Below are 17,982 nucleotides of genomic sequence, written 5' to 3' on the forward strand. Positions count from 1 at the left end.
AAATGAAGAAGAAGAAGAAGAAGGAAAGAAAAGAAATGGATTGTTAAAACGAATTCCGTGTAATAGAAATATACGATTATGGTAGATATGTGTTGTGTATATTCTCTCATCGTCGTGTCCGTGTCAAAACGAATTAGGCGGTTTGAAAATCCATTTGAAATCTCGGCTAAACAGAGTAAATCAGGACATGCAATTACAGAAACATCGTTTCACCGTCGCAACCTACTCCAAGAAGGGTCGGCAAACATTTCGGTCACGTCGAAGTGTAATGGTCAGTAAATAACAAATAACTCCGACTAACTCCGGACTCGGAGCTTCTTCTTCTTCTTCTTCCTTTTCTTCTTCTTCTTCTTCTTCTTCTTCTTCTTCTACTTCTACTTCTTTTTCATCTCGTTCTTCATTGAGAGAAACGGCCGTAGCTATTTCAAGTTCCGCGGAGTATACGCAGCACGCGGTGTGCTTTCTTAAATTCTTTCGACACTAGTTAAAGGAAACTCGAAATTCTTCGAATTACTTGTTCTTTCCCCCCTTTTTTTTCTTCCCCCAAAAATCCGATATCTCAAATAACCGTAATTTGATTTCTAATATAAATTCATTCCACCGTTACTCGGATACTCATTTTGTATTCCTAAATAAAACCACGATGTGAAAAATAAAAACAACGTAAATCGCGATTTCAACGATACAGAAACACGACTGGTCTAAAAATGAAAATGACTGACGAAGAAAAAAAGGATGCTTGCGTGGGTATCATTTACTCTCCCTTCGATGAAAATTTGTAAAGCGAAGAAAAAAGGAAAATTCCGCGTAGGTTTGCACTTATCCACCTTAAACAACGGGGTCGCAATTTCGAAGGAAGCCCAAGTTTGTCTCGTCTTCTTATTGTACTCGAAGGGTTTCGAGTCAAATGTCCTGCCCGACTCGAGATCCCACATACGTTCACGCCAACCCCTTAGAATCCTGCGATCGCTCACATCGACCCTTCGTGATCCCCGTACTTCGGTGGCACGTACATCTTGCTCTACATGCGAAAGGGTAAGGGAGGGTATACTCTACAGGGCGTGCTCTTCTTCCACCACAGGATTGGCCCTTCTCTCTCTCTGTCTCTCTCTCTCCCCCTTTTCTTTGTGAACGACGTTTCGGAGGACGTTCGTAAACTTGACCATTTACTTCGTACGAATCCCCGGTATATTTCTACATTACTCGCGCGGATTGACCCGAAAATACTTCATCCATAATAAATATCTAGCTACGGTGTTACGGTATGACGGTCTCGCGTTATGCGACGGAATATCGATCAATTTAAAGTTAGCAAAAGTGGAACTTCGGGTTGGACGATTCAAAGAGAACTCATCGAAATGAATGCTTGTCCGACTATCGAGAGTTCGCGTCTCGACCTAGAAGTACCATACCAGAAACTTCTAGTTGAAATATTTCCGATTTCTCTCTATCATCCTCGTTGTCCTACATATTTACACGCCTACTTATGTAAAAGTACCTATTTATATAAATATATAAGACAATTAATATTATTATGTGGATAAATAAACTGAAAAGTGTTTCATAATAAAAAAAACTGGTGTGTGCACTTATGTACGCACGTAAGAAGTTATACTTCTTTACCGTACCAAAACGAACATAACCTCAATAATCTCAAAAATAACTTCAAAAAATAACTTAACAAACAAAAAAATTTATTATTATTATTATTATTATTATTATTATTATTATTATTTTAAAAAAACCCGTGACCCGCTTGAGAATAAAAAAGAGGAAGAAGAAGACGACAACTTCATGCCGTAAATTTGAAATCGCTTTGCCGCGCATCGTAAATACCGACAAACTTCGCGGTGTCGTTCGGAAAAAAATCACATTCCTATCACATTTTCTCAAACGCGCCAAAAAAAGTATAACTTCAAAATGTTTCAATAAATATTGCACACTAATAATAAATTGCACACTAATCTCATCGTAAGTTATAATACATTGAATTGAGAATTAGTCGAAACACAAACCCGTTTGTGTGCTAGGATAGTTTAATTATTTTACAAATGTAACAAACTTATGTTTCACGTGACACGTAATATACGATTCTTGTCACGAATAAGCACGTATTATTTCTAAGCAACTACCGACAACCCCGTCGTCAACTTCTCGGTTCTTGCCCTTTATCTCACGATTCTTTCTAGCAAAGAGTAAACATGTAGCAGAGACTGCGAACTTTCGTGCTGTCCCCGGATTCTCTCCGTATTCGAGCTCGCGAGCTCGTTTTGCTTTTTGTTCCCTGGTATACAGGTACACTCCGCAAACATCTCGAAACGTGCAATTTCACATGGATTACAATACAAACACCTTACACTGGATTATTTGCTTTATCCAATTTACTTTACGATTCACAACCGCGACCCTTTTCACTTGGAGAGCAACTCTCTCTCTCTCTCTTTCTCTCTCTCATTCACTCCAAGAAAGGATAAATAATATCTTTGTTCTATAAACTTTTACAAAGTAATATTTTAATAATAGAATTTCCAAAACTCGTAAAATACTGTCGTAAAATTAAAAAAAAAGAAACGGGGGAACGAGAGACTAGAATTTAGACTTTAACGTTCAATGTGGATACGCGAAATAATCTCGTAACGTTGCATTTTTGAAAGATAGCCAAAAAAATTTGTACCACTGTCAGAAACCAAATATAACATCATTTTCTCTTTCAACAATAACAACAACAACAACAACAACAACAACAACGACAAAATATTCGCGATAAAGAATCAACAGAGCGAGAATAGAATGGAATGAAAAACAAATTTTCGTGAAAATTTCACTCACATCAGTTGGTGCAACAAGAAGAGATGAGTGTGTAACACAGTGAATACGTTTTCACACAAGGGAAAATCTATTTACGGTGACTCTATTTACGTAACATGTGCGGTACCCTGTGTAAACCATCCAGCTAATAGAATATATCCATGGATTTGCCCCCCGAGGAAACATAAGGGGTTCAGACCCCGTGACTGGTAACTACCCCCACTGGTAGCTAGCTGGGTATGTATCTCGTTATCGCAAACTCACCTTGCTCTTTCTCTTCCTCGTTTCCCACTTTCCATGGCATGAAACTTAACAATGCAGCTGCAAAAGCAACAGCAGCAGCAGCAGCAGCAAAAGCAGCTACCGGTGGTGCCTGGCACTGCTTCCTCCTTCCTCCCACCCCCCTCTACCACCATTTCATCGACGGAACCATACTCTCTCTCTCTTTCTCTCTCTTTCTCTCTTCTTCGCGCCGTTACCATAATTGCTAGGAAGACCCCCGTCGACCGTTAAATCTTCTCGTCCTATAATCTTCGTGGCTTTTCTCCGTGTCACGCGATTTATCCTTGTCTTTCCCCCTCAATTCCCGATTGAATCGATTAACTCTCTTCCCCCTTCCCCATACCCCCCTCCTTCTCTCTCTTTCTCTTTCTTTCTCTTTTTATCAATCGATTTTCTTTATTCGAAAGATCATCTTATGTCAGTTGACTCGAAAGATACTTCAAATGATGATTTTTTCACCCAACTGTTTCTTCTATCAACAACAACAGCAACTTGTCATACTTTTTTTATTCATCGTATAGAAAAATATTTCGTAAAGATTATGGTTCGCGTTTATTTTATACACGTTACGTAGGAATATTATTATCAGCATTGATGTTTTCATCTATCTCGTGTTATAACTTAATAGTTTTATTAAATACCTTAGACTTTTTTCGAAAGAAGTGTACGGTGAGAAGAGGGTTAGAGGAGAGGAAGGGCCACTTATCGCCTTCTCGGAGGAAAAAGTTCTACGTCGGATATGGGAAAGTTTCGGTTGAAAAAAAAAGTATTGCCGATAATGATGTTATCGATGCACGACAAAGGCTAAAACTACTCGGATATTATCCTACTCGTCGATACGAAACACCGAATAGTATCCAATCCCTTATCGAAAATAAATGTTCATGCACGTATCAATTACTAGTTGATAGAAAAATGTGAATTACGTTGTGAAATCCAAAATTATTTTACCTTGGATTACATGAAATTGTAAATCGAAATGTTTTTATATATTTTTTGTTGTTGTAGTTATTTTAATCTAAATCTATATTGTCTAAAACGAGGAAGACCTATCTATCGGAATAGTTTAAAATATTTAAATCGGTGTTACGCGGGCGTAAAGTAGCTTTCGTTAAAATAACATTTGAGGGTGGTAGAATACGAAGGGTCGTTGGCAATGGTGCTGCTATTGCTGCTGGTGGTACTGGTGGTGGTGGTGGTGGTGGTGGTGCTACTGCTGCTGGCGCACTGTTGAATATTTTAATTGAGTAATTAGAAAGCTACGTTTTCCTTGACTTCGTTTACGGCTACGCCAGAAGGCGGCGGCTTTCGTTCCGAGTACGAATTAACTTTCACTTTTAATACTTTTACAGTTTTGACAAAAGAACGAATGCACGAACGAACTAACGTACCAACGTGTGTAAGTACTTACCTATGTGTTACGAAAAAAAGGCAGTAGGATTTGAGAAAGAAAAAAAAAAAGAAACACACACACACACACACACACATGAAGAAAAATGAAAAAAAAAGAAACAAATAGGAGAGAGAGAACAAAATGTTCGTAACGCGAAATAGAAGACGACGCATTGTGTCAGGCTTTTAAAGCATCTTCATTATGCTAATGGCCACTCGTATTTTTTCCCGAGATCGTACGTATGCATAGATACTTACATACATGAATACATACATACATACCGATATGTGTGTATGAATCAGTCCGGTGAAAACTTCGAGAGGAGAAAGGATTTTTCCTCTCGTGTGTTTCCTTTTTTTTCCTTTTTCTGTTATTTTTTTCCGTGTCCTGTCTGGAGGAGGAAAATTTTCGAATTTTATCGGACGATATTTCATACTTTCGAGGGGACGATGGCAAAGGTGGTGGTTCGAACGGAAAAAGAAAACGAGAGGTAGGAACTATTTCGTATCCATAGCGCAGCATTCGAAATCGATGTAAATCGGGGAAAAACGTGTCGTGGAGAAGGGGGAGGGGGAAGGGGGGGCAAGTAAAACTATCGTCGAAGACAAAGTATTGGTGGTGGTTGTGGTGGTGGTGTGGAACGAATGCGTTTTCGGTTCTCTTCGTTCCCAGAGACACCGAAATTCGATGTTAGAGGGAATCAAACGAATACTACGATACTTTCAAACTATAAATATATAAAATCCTCGTCGTTTTCTTAGTCGTCGATTTGAAACTCCGAGACTGTATACCCTGGCACCACGGTGTGCTATAATCCCATAGAAAAAAGAAAAAAAAAGAAAAGAAAGTATAAAAAAAGAGCTCGTTCGAAAACTATTTTAGAAAAGGTAGTGGCGTCTTCTTATTTCCAACAGATATTTGTTTCGTTATTCCTATCGATATCGTTGATATGGAAAACGATAAACAAATATCGTTTTTGGTCGGGACTGTATTCCCTTTATTTTTCTATCTTTTAACAAAACCAAATCTAGATGTTTTCTTCCCACGTTAAACGTTTAAACCAAAGTGTGTATATATATATATATTTTCCTGTAGCACAGCTTTGAAATCTGTGTAATAAATTTCGAATAAAGTAAAGGGAAGAGAAGGAGGAGGTAGAATAAAAAGGAAAAATAGAAGGAAAGACACGATCGTTGACCGCAACGTGGCCAAATTTGAAGCCGAAATCGACGATACGAGACCACCCTTTCTCTATCTATCTATCTATCTATCTTTCTCTCTCTTTATCCTATTCAACGTTTTACCACCGAAAGGTATCGCCCTACCGTGCTTTTGGCCAAGTTCTCGAATCTTGGGGGTGCGGCTCGAAGAACTCGACGTACGTGCCGAGACTCGAAGGTACGAACTTTGGGTGCTTGCCAAGAGGCGTGGAACCTTGTTCTTTCTCTCTCTCTCTCTCTCTCTCTCTCTCTCTCTCTCTCTCCCCCCTTCTCTCTTTTTATTTTTCTTATTCTTATTCTTTCTTTCTTCTTCTTCTTCTTTTTCTTTCGAACTACTACGATATTTTTTCTCGGTCACCGACCTGTCAACGAAGTATTGTTCCTGCAAAACGAAGAAGAAGAAGATACACGCTCAAATTTATATATGCTGCACTAAAGGTGGGTCCTGGTGATGGTGGTGGTGGTGGTGGTGGTGGTGCAACGTATGCGGTTAGAATATGTACTAAAGTGTGCAACCACCGAGAAGGAGGATGTGGAGGCAAGATGTTGCCTCGGTAATAGTTTAGTTTGAAAATAGACCGATAGCGAAAGTAAATCCTATAAAGGGCCGCGCCCGTGTATCCCCGTTTATTCATTCCGAGATTTTAATTAGAATTTCTAGAAAACTGATATATTTGATAAGCCAAAGATATTGTTAATTCGTAAGTTTATTGTATCGAGACTTTACTTTGAAAATACGCAATGGATTGTTTTTACTTTTGGAAATTATTCATTTTAAAAACCCACGAATTTGTGTGGTTTCATCCTATTTATATGTTAAAAGAATTTTTAACGTCGCATAGCGTTGAACGTGGGTTTACAATGCAACTAATAACGATCCCGAAGAAACGATTGATCCTAAAAATAATGGAACGATCGATAACTTCGTCGAAGCTTTCTTCTTCGCCCTTCACCCCCCCCACCCTCCTCCACTACCCTCTTATTCCTTTATCTATCGTCTCCACTTTCATATTTCATATCTCTAAGCGTAAATCCAATCTGCACGGAATGAAAAATGTTTCACTCGGAAATTGTATGACGTATATCTCATATCGTAAGCTTTTACATGCCTCTGCCATAAAGCTCTTTCTATTTCTCTCTCTCTCTCTCTTTCTCTTTCTCTTATTTAGATAAATATCGTGATCATTTACGCGCGAATGGAAAAAACAACGAAATGAAGAGTGAAAGCATTTGACATACTATTATAAATGAATTTTTCATTATTTACTAATTGATTATCATGTATCGAAAGTATTAATAAAATAATCAAAGTTATTTTTATTATATATCACTCTCATAAAGCTCCAGTTTTCGATGGAAACATAAAATACTTTCGTAAAATTAACGATCGTACACAAACAAATGAATAAAATAATATCGATAGGAAATAAACAAAAAGTATGATAATAATAATTTCATATAAATTTGTCAACGAGAGAGAATCTCAGTCAATTGATTGAAATCAATGAAATTAATCTTCGTCGAAGATAAACAACTTACCTACTACTTTTCGTATCACAACTGCACAACCGTTTGATTACGTTCCATTCGTAAATGCACTTTAAACAAAAATTTGCTTTAGTCGTCGTCGTCGTAATTCGTCCCACGTTGCGAATGTGTGCTACCACCACCACAACACCGTTACTCGACCAATATACACACAACGCGGCGTATTTATTATCGTTTTTCGCTTTCCCGACATTTGTGAAAAGAAAGAAAGAGAGAAAGAAGAAAAAAAAAAGGAACAATCGCAATCGTTCTCAATCTATCCCCCACCCTGCCACCCACCTTCCAACCCTTCCTCCCACCCCGAACACCATCGACCGATTTTACCAGCAACTCGGAGGACCCTATCGACGCAGAAAGAGAGAAAGAGAGAGATAGAAATAGTAGGAGAAATAATTTTACGTTGACTCGTTGACTCGGAGTTGTCCCGCATTGCGTTCCCGTTTGCGGCTCGAATGCCTTTGAGCGTTTCTTCACAATACGCACCGATATTGCAACGATATCGTCCAACGATTTCCGACAATTTTACGTCTACCTGCTTCATACAAATTTCAATTTCTATATCCCATCGTTCACCGTCTCTCTCCCTCTTTTTTTCATCCCTCACATTCCCATCCCACGAACTAGCACAATGGCGAATTTTATCGAGCTTATCGTTCCCCACCCCACTCCACCCCCCACCCCGTACTCACGCAACTACATCGGACAAATCTTTCTGATTCTTTTGTTATAAATATTTCGTCCATCTTATTCGAATTTTTTAATAATGTGTTTGGAAATGTATAATAAAAAAACAAAAAAAAAGAGAGAAATAAAAATATAAAGAAAATGATTTCTCATTATCGGATGATTTAGTATCGAATAAAAATATCGCGAGATGCGTTATTTAATCTATTAGATTAATACTTTTTTATTAGATCCTACGAACGTCATACTGTTTCTCATCAAAAATATTTCACGCGTAGCGTATTTAAATCGATATAATATACATGTAAATGTATAGTAGGTAGAAAACACACTATCTCGGGAATACAAATTGAGGAAACACATTTGAAGATAGAGGAAAAGAGAAATGAGCGATAATAAAGGATATAAGATACGAACACGAAATAGAAACAAAGAGTGGGAGAATTGAAACACCGAAGTTTACTTATTGTTAGATATTAGTTTATAAACTATGCACGGTAATTTTGAGTTTCAAAGGAGACGTTATAGGTATAGAGGAGGAGGGGAGGGATGGTTGGGGGGAGGATAGATGGTATAGAATCGCGGTGTTCCATAACACGACAGTTAAAATTTTATAATGCACTCTTGACAGCGATAGCACAATGTATTACCAACTATCTCTCTCTTTCTCACTAGCTACTTCCTTCTATTTCCAGTACGTTCTGTACAAATACAATTACCTTGGGGCTGCAAAGTTGGCAAAGTTTATCCTAGACTACTAGGTAGGTCTCGTTGATCCTAGCAGAGCAACAACGGAAGGATGGCAACCAACTGTGCTCATTCGTTTCAGTCTCAATACCAATCCTTTGTCCTTCGAAAGTTTACTGATACGACTACGTACACGTAGTCGTTTTAATCCCAGGGATTACATTTGCAACATTTATTTCATTTATTTTTTTTTCCTTTTTTTTCTTTTTTCCTAGGCTCCGTTACTTTAATCTTCTTCTTCTTATTTTTCTTCTTATTCTTCTTCTATTTTTTTTTCTTTTTTAAGGAATATTCAAATCAATCAATAATAATTGCCGGCAAAAAGAAAAAAAAAGGAAGAACAAATAAAATACCTCGTGAGAATCATTGACCCGTTAGAAAATCGCGTTACAAACGATGTTTACCTTTTTTCTTGTTTTCGCAGGTGAGTCCGGCGGTAGCGTGAGCAGTCTGAACGTCGATCACGGAAAACCGACGAACTCGTGGGTAAGGCCGCAGTTCGATGACATTGCACCAAAAAATATCACTGCCATTGTTGGTCAAACGGCGGAACTGAATTGTTACGTCAAACATCCAGGCGATCGTGTGGTGAGTGTAATAAAACAACGATACGTACATAACATATATTCGCGTTAACGCACACTCCTGTCTGACTATGTGTGTGTTTCTGTGTATGAGTGTGTGTGCGTGTGTGTGTTTCGATATAATTTTCTTGCAAATAATTTCCGTTCCGGGGCACTTTCCCTCTCTTCTCGCGTGAGCTCGTTAGGATTTGCTAAATAGAGAAGCGATTGGTATCATTCGTAATTGCCGGTTTAAAAAAATAGAAAAAAACGATAAGAGAGTTAGTTCGCAAGTGCCTCGAGCAAGAGTTTATTCTCACGAACCGTTCGTCGTTCGTTGGGCCGTGTTAAAAAGTTATCATCGAAAGAATTTGTGATAGAAAAGGGTAGGAAAGAAGCAAAGAAGATTAAAAAAAAAATAAATAAATAGCAAGAGAGGATGAAGAAAAGAAATAGATTATGGATAACGATGCACGATGCTGCACGATATAATAACGCAAATTATGAGAACGCATGCGATAGAAATGGATATGGTGCTCGACTAAAAAATGCTTGTGGGATTTTATCGATTCGAAAGTTTCGATGCCTTCGAGCAGCCAACAAAAGATAGAGGGTGCGAACTCACATACATTTTTTTTTTTAAAAAAAGATTCTTCAATGGCACGTACGTGTGTGTTTGTGTGTGTGTGTGCCAACTAGTTGAAAAAGTTTGCCTACAGATTCGAGTAGTGCGACTCCTCGAATTCTATCGAGCACGAGGAGAGAACCTTTAAAGGTTTATGTATGAATAGTCTGACTGGCTGGTTGGTTGGTTGGCTGGCTGGTTGGTGGTTGGTTGGTTGGTTGGTACGTACGTAACGTACTTAACCCTATATGATTATCACGTGCGAGCGTTTAGGCGCGACTGCGACGAAATAATAATCGGATGTCAGCTTATTAAATAGTAATATTAAGGTAACTATGCTTTCTAAAATGTCTCGCCGGCAACGTCGTTCTCGGTGTTCCGCCTAATCTCGCGCTCTGTGATTACGATAATAGCGCAGGGATTTGCATTTAACGTTTTGGACGTCCCAAGCGAGAGAGCTACTCCGAATTTACTTGGTTCCTTGCTTGCTTGCTTGCTTGCTTGCTAGCTAACTACTATTATTATTATTATTATTATTAATATTATTATTATATTGTTTTGAGTAACAGGAGAAAAGGCATAAGCGAAAATAAAGAATAAAATGAGCATTTAGATAGATTGATAAAGAGAGAGAGAGAGAGAAACAATTGAAATAAAATTATAAAAAAATTCTTGATGAATATTTCAAGTGAAATTGTTCGAATAGCGCGGAATCAATGTTGCGGAAAATTTTCAAGGGATAAATTATTTATCGTAAACCGAAATACGGCAACGAGTGCGAAATCGTAATTGAACGGGATATATGTAGACCGTTTTCGCGATTCGTTCATTCGTTTGTTCGGTTCATTCGCATGTACCGAACATGTAACCCCGGTACTTTATAGTTAACTACATACGAACGATACACATATGGTATATAATTAAGCGTTTAATCGCTCGGTACTCGAAGATACGTACATTCGAACACGTTGGCGCTATCTCTCTCTCTCTCTCTCTCTCTCTTAAAACGTAATTTCACATAGGATTCGCGAAACGCGATAGATTTTAATTGTGTCAAGAAGTGGGGGGAGAATAAAAAACCTCAACTGTACTTTCTCCCTTTAAATGAAAGTCGGGATGCAGGGACTCGTCTGCTTTTATATAAATACAATCCCACAAATAAAAAAAAATAAAAAAACCTGTTTTCTTAAACGAAAACACTTCTCGCACCTTCTTCTTCTTCTTCTTTCTCTTTCCATTTCTATCTCTTTCTTCGAGTACATCAAGATTTAATCAGATTTTCTACCCTACGAGTTCTTCCACTTCTACTTTCTCCTCCTCCTCCTCCTCCTCCTACCACTTTCCCAATTATTGTAACTGCTTTGCAACTTTTGAAAAACTTGCCTCTTTATTCCTTTTGACTACAACACAAGGTTTCTGCTTTCACCGCCTGGTTCCATCCAACACAGTGGCATTATTCCATTGCCTTTACGGTTCGCGAAATAGACGTGGTCCCCCTTTCCCCCCCCCCCTCACCCCTTTGCCACGAATCCATCGTTATTCAAAATACGCGACTTTCGTCGTTCGTAATAATCTGCAATTATGCATCGGACCTCTCTCTCTCTCTCCGATCGTTATTTTGTTTACTCGCTAAGATATTAGAAAGTTCTTTAAGTATAACGTCGTAAATTTATTCGTTTCTGACGTGACGTAAATCACGCTCCCGTAGAAAATACGCTAACTTTCTTCGTCCAACTATTATTTTAATGAAATCTTGATATGCCTTTGGAAAGTGAATTAATAGTGCTCTTCAACTAGAATCTTTGGGATTGAAATTTTATCCTAGTAGTACATTGACATGTTATATATATATATATATAATTCGAATACGAATTACGTAGAGATAAAGGTACTATACCGTGCGAAATGATTATCGACTTCAAAAGATTTTGGATAATTGGGGACCCTTGCAAATTAGCAGCAGCAGCAGCAGTAGCAGCAGTAGTAGTTCCAATATGCATATCGACTCCGAGAGATATTCTAGTAAATTTAATGACCGTGTAACATTCACTTCCACCGCATATCCTAATGGAGTTTCACAGTGAAAAGCCGAGAGCACCGCATGTTCCTACTTCCCACACATGTTCTTTATGTAAAAGTAGATGATACCGTGGAACGCGTACCCATTATAGTCGTAAATATGAATATCTATTAAACGCTAATGTTATGGTCGAATATTGCACGGATACGAACTATAGTCATCGGATCTATTTAATTATATTAATACACCGCGATGGATTACAATGTCCTACGATTACGTACGATGGTATATATATATATAACGAAGTTATTACGAGATGAGAGAAGAAAATGTGTCTCTCTTCGTTAGAATTCGATTCGAATAAAATAGAATGGAAATATACTTTTTCCTTGATATCAAATTCATTATTATATATGGTCACTATAGTAAGTATATTCGAAAAGATGATGAAAGATATATTCTCGTTAAATTTCCTTTCCCCCTCCCCCTCCCCTCTCATAGATTTTATCTTAGAAAATTTGAAGGTAATAGTATGTGAGATACAAGCGATGTATATGTAATTGTAAGTACATACGTACAATGCATAAGTGAGATCATTCTGTGTGTGTAAGTAGGAAGGGTATGTGGGTAGATGAGTCTCAGCCACACAAGGGTTGCCCTTTAATTGCCAGATACGAGAGTTTCGACACACACAGAGAGAGAGAGAGAGAGGAAGAAGAGTGAATGTTGGTTAAAACAGGATCGTGCAAGTCTAGCAGGAGGTGGCTTCAACCTGGCTCCAATTCCAAGCTAGCTGGCTTTCAACCTGGCTTCGACCAAATGAACCGATCAAGCATACTCGACGAAGTAACTGCAAGGGATATGGGTCTGTTCGATTCTCTCTCTCTCTCTCTCTCTCTTTCTCTTTCTCTCTACTATCTATTGCAACGTGACTGCACGTATATATGTAGAGACGTTCTAACGTATAGCCATTACACGGCAAACGCAGGCGCCCACGCGTGAAACAGAAAACCCGTTCATAGGTACGCATCAACTACACGTGAGTCCGTTAATGATCAAAGTCCTTCAAGATCTGTTCCATGAACTCTGAATTGATACGATACAGTTATGTATATTGAATTATCTACTAGATTTCGGTAGATACAAATTTTTCATTTTACTTATTCGAATTTGTTAGAAAAATTCGAAATCCGCGTTATGGTCGTTCATTCAATCGTTGGGAGCTTCTCAAACAGTAAGAAGAAAATGGATAAAGAATAGAGGACTGGTGGCCCAATCCTCTGTTGAAAGACGAGTTAAACAAAAAAGATAAAAAAAGGAAGAAAAACTAGTCGATCGATCGAACGAACGAACGAACGAACGAACGACGACGTATTAATTAACGTTCCAGCTCTTCGGCATCGTTAAATGGCAAACGACACTCGGGGGCCAACTCGTCGAATCGATGACGATACCACCACCACCACCACTACCACCACCATCGTGGTGTTGCTTTCGAGAATATTAAAATCTCGAAAGAAAACCGACAAAGGTATGATCCAGGTCTATGAATCGCAAGTTTCAATCAACTTTTTTCTTCCCTTTCCTTCCTTCCTTCCTTCCTTGCTATTTTTGTTTGTTTGTTCCATTCCTTGAAACAAACGCGTGTTCCGTGATTAAACCGAAAGAAAAAAGAGCCATCGAGAGGAGAAAAAAAAAAAAAAGAAAAAAAAGAAAAAGAAAAAAGGTATCTAAGAGAGATTTTCGTAGGGAAAAAAATTGGTCTCATTTAACACAACGATAATCATTTTTCCGCGTAAAAAAGCAATAGCTAGCTTTTCGAAGATATCCTAGGAGGATGGATAGTTATCTTCTATTTCGAATCTCTCATCGATCTTTCTATCCATTTCTATCTCTGTGTATTAAACCTATCTCTGACGTTACCAAAAATATGATATTTATGCATCGCATATATCAACGAATTGCGACACATTCACCCCTGTTCTCCGTACTACCTACCTACCTACCTATCTACCACTACCACTACAACCATCACCACCATGTAAAAAGAGAACTCGAGATAACGAATTTTATTATAACGCTCGGTCCTTCGCAAATCGTAAATCTGTGTGCGCGTCGCTAGAAATGGTTGCTTGTGCGACTGGGGAGGCCGAAAAGTCGCGAGAAAATTTGTACGCGAGCACGAACAACAACCTCGTCCCGGGAAAGTAAATTTCAAAGATATTCGAAGAAAAAACTTTTTCGTTTCAGTCTCTGATTTGATTTTCTCTAGCGAATACGAATGAAAGACAAATTCATACGCGCGTGTACCGATTCTAATCGTAAACCCGCGTTGTGTTTCGCGTTAACTTTGTAAAAATTCTCTTGACATTTTGTTCAATTCGAAAACTAAGAACTGCAAATTAATCGATTAGGACGATTGTGCGTTTCGATCATCGCTGTAACAATTGATGTGACAATCATTTGACTATCAAATTACTATTAGTTAACGAACAAACGCGGTAAATGTAATTCACTTAAGTGGAAGGCTATGAGCAGATACTATATAAGGAAACAAAAGGTAAAGGGTTGATTGTTAAATTACCTCTTCGTTTGAAGAAAAGTGGACTAACATCTCTGCTCCCTTTCTCTCTCTCTCTTTTGTTCCGTTCTTCCTTTCGGTAGCAAGCAAAACAGTGAAATTGATTGCACGATCGTTCTTGCATCCACGGCTGAAATAGTTTGAATGGCTTAGATTTAATCGTGTATTTAAGCCGGTCGATTCTAGAGATGCGTAACTGCACAAGGAATTCGAAATGTGCGTTATCTGGAAGCTAAACGTATATATATATATATATGTATGTGTAACAGCCTGTGTATATTGCTATCTAAATATATGTATATATATATATATATGTGTGGCAACACATTCTGTACGCTACGTGCTGACTCTCTTCGTTTTCATTACGAGTAATTGATTAGCCGAGCCGCCGACATCACAGAAGACAAATCGAATCGAACGTCCAATACCTTCTCACCGCTTCTCACGTACAAAATCCTTCTCATTCCTTCCTCTTTCCTTGATTTTTCTCCATTTTCCAAATGGAAACACACCTCTCTATCGAACGAAATGTCCAATCGTCGTCGTCGTTGTCGTCTACGTTTAATTTACAATCAATGAATACGATTGTCAATATTAAGAAAATGAATAAAATGTGAATGTATTTTTCATATATACGAGAGTACAGGTGTAATTCTATACACACACACGCATATACATACACCTTAGTCTCGTGTACATCAATACATTTTACACACGCATGTGACTTACGAATGTAGAAAAGCTCAAAGAAGAATCTTTGTATGAATATGTGTATAGCAAAAGCTATTAATAGTCATGTACAATAAATATCGGAAAATACGTGCCAGAATATAAGAAGTAATGCGCTTTTAAGCCAGGACTCTCTCTCTCTCTCTCTCTCTCTCTCTCTCTTTCGGATAGAGGGGAATAGCCACTAATAACCGTAAAATTATTGCATTTGAAAATGTAGGTCGTTCCCGAACACAAAAGATCGCTAGTCGAGATAAACAACACCGTTCGATTCACCCACACCATTACTTTCTTTCTCTTTCTATATTCCTCTTGATACGTACTCATGGTATTACTATCATGGTAGCGCAAAGAATTCGGTCGTCGCTTTGTTAATATAAAAAATTGTTTTCTCGTTTCGCCAGCTTGTTTTTTGTATCAATATTTCTTTAGGGATTGTGTATTTTTTACGATTGTCTTTTTTCTTTCTTTTTTATTCTTTTTTTTTTCTTTTTAGTATACTCGTAGAAATATATTTCCGCGATGAAATTATTTTTATTGTTCCCCGCGTGAAAAATCTCTCCGCATATACGCGAATATATCTTAAGCATATTTTGCACACACATTAAAACGAATTATATTTAATAACGAACTAGACGTAAATGTCGCGAACAAAAACTAACAAACGAACATATTTTCTATGGACATTGATTACAAATAGAAAAGAATTAAATCGAGAAGGTGGTGGAAGAGGATGGTGGGAGGGGGGGCACGGGGAGCAGGGATAGGAGAGAAGGTATTGCAATCGCGTTTTAATTTAAATACAAATGAATATACGCGAGTATATATATATATATATATCCATAAATTGAATAGGTGATGGTGGTGGTGGTGGTGGTGCTATAGTGTATAGCATGGCAATAGCTTCAATAAACAAAAGACTATCGAGGTGTAATGTTCCAAGTGGCTCAACGGAACGGTGCGGCGGTGTACATACACCGCGATAGCCTTTCATTTCGCCTTGGTAACTCCGATAATTGATTTAACGCTGGATCAGGAAGGTAATACATATAACTGCTTTGTACGGTGGAACGGGGAGGGGGTGGGGTGGGAAGGGTAAAGGAAAGGAAAGGGAGGACGAGGATAAGAACGAAAGCTGGAAGAGAGAGAGAAGAAAGTGGGCGGAGGGGTGGTGGAGGTTGGGGGTTGCTCAGAAGAAGAGGTGAAGGAGATCTCGGCAACCGGAGAGGGGGAGGAGGAGGAGGAGGAGGAGGAAGGTTCAGCGTTTAAACTTAGTTTAATTAAACCGTGGATTTATTGGGTAACGCTCGATAGGCGCGCACGAAGACACTAACAGCGTGGTAGCAAAGGCGACAAGGTGTGGCTGTGTGTATAGTAAAGTATAGTTATATGTGTATAGTATAGTAACACCAAGTTAAAAGGGGTTGTTGTCGTGGCTCTTAACTTAACGCACTAGGTTGCTGCAACCTCCTTTCAAACGTATGTTTTTTTTTCTACATTCGCTATATCGTTAGTTGTATTATATGTTTCTTTACATGTGTTTATATATTTTGAGACGAGTATGATCAACGAATAGAATCTTCCGATTGGTTTTCAGAAGAAGAGAGAGAGAGAGAGAGAGAAAAAGCATCGATTTATCGCTAAGGGAAAATCCAGGAAGAGTTAAAGCCCTAAAATCCTTTCAAAAGGTTTACTCAAAAGGTACGCTTTTGACCCAAGTAAATTCTAATTTAATATCAACTTCCTGACAATTGTCTTTGCTTTTGTAATAATCGCCTAGGGAAATGTTCTTCTTCTTCTTCTTCTTCTTCTTACTCTTTGTTGGTGCATCATCTCGGAAATTACGAAAGAGTAAGAAATTCCGGAGAAGAAATACGATTTTGCATTTTGTCTCTTCTTTTAAAGACCTAAGAGATATAATATATTCTACATCGACACAACATGTTCCTTTATCGCTAATTGTATTATTCTATCGTTTGTCGAGAAGAAAGAGCAAATTCCTTCCCCTCCTCCCTCAGCCATCACGCACCCCCCAGTCTCCGTTTTTGACAAAACCACTTTTAATCAAAGCCATTGTTGCGTCGAGATGACGAAAATACTACTTGTGATAAACTAACCGGCTAACCATAACCGATCCACATTCTCTTTACGTACGTATTACAAGATTTAAGGATTATAATGTAAGGATTAAAACTAACGAATTATGATGCCCGGGAGTAGTGAAAGAGAATGTTAGAGGAACTACAAAGTGTGTTGTTTATTATCCGAGAAAGAGAATATACGAGAGTAAAACGGAGTGTACACATCGTTGATTCAAATTTGCGTCGAAATGAGAACACACGACGACGAGAGAAGAAGAAGAAGGAAAAGAAGAAAGAGAGACAAAAAAGGAAAAAGGTTTTTTTTCTTCGTTAACAATAAGAATCCATTTTCGATTGCACCAATATATATCTATCAGTAAAGTTTACACAGTCTCGAAAGGAAGGATTTTCGGTACATTACTTAGAACGTTAGTCGTCGTCCAACTCGTCTATCAGCACCACACACCAGTATACCTGCCGATTCCAATATCTTATGTTTGAGGATTCCTTATCGATCGATCGTTCGTTTTCTTTCTTCTTCTTCTTCTTCTTCTTTGTTTTTTTTCTTTCTCATTAAACTTTCGTCGTGTACCCTTTCCAAACGTATAACTTCCCTTTATTTCGGTATTAAGGAAAACAATGTCAAGAGTTTATTAGGTATGCTTTAATATCGAATAAATAATCGTCGATGTAATAAGAAA

The 17,982-nt window shown here is 38.2% G+C and overlaps 1 protein-coding gene across 7 annotated transcripts in view; it reads left to right on the forward strand.

Moving 5' to 3' along the window:
• The window catches only part of LOC122522184 (lachesin-like), a 147,044-nt gene that overhangs the window by 47,757 nt on the left and 81,305 nt on the right, over nucleotides 1–17,982 (forward strand). For all 7 annotated transcript variants that reach the window (XM_043643018.1, XM_043643023.1, XM_043643024.1 and 4 more), the window contains one exon: nucleotides 9,107–9,270. In XM_043643018.1, coding sequence (XP_043498953.1) covers nucleotides 9,107–9,270 — 164 coding nt within the window. The remainder of the gene's footprint in view (nucleotides 1–9,106; nucleotides 9,271–17,982) is intronic.

The sequence above is a fragment of the Polistes fuscatus genome, unplaced genomic scaffold, assembly GCF_010416935.1.
Source record: "Polistes fuscatus isolate 324 unplaced genomic scaffold, CU_Pfus_HIC Scaffold5, whole genome shotgun sequence".
NCBI classification, from domain to species: Eukaryota; Metazoa; Arthropoda; class Insecta; order Hymenoptera; family Vespidae; genus Polistes; species Polistes fuscatus.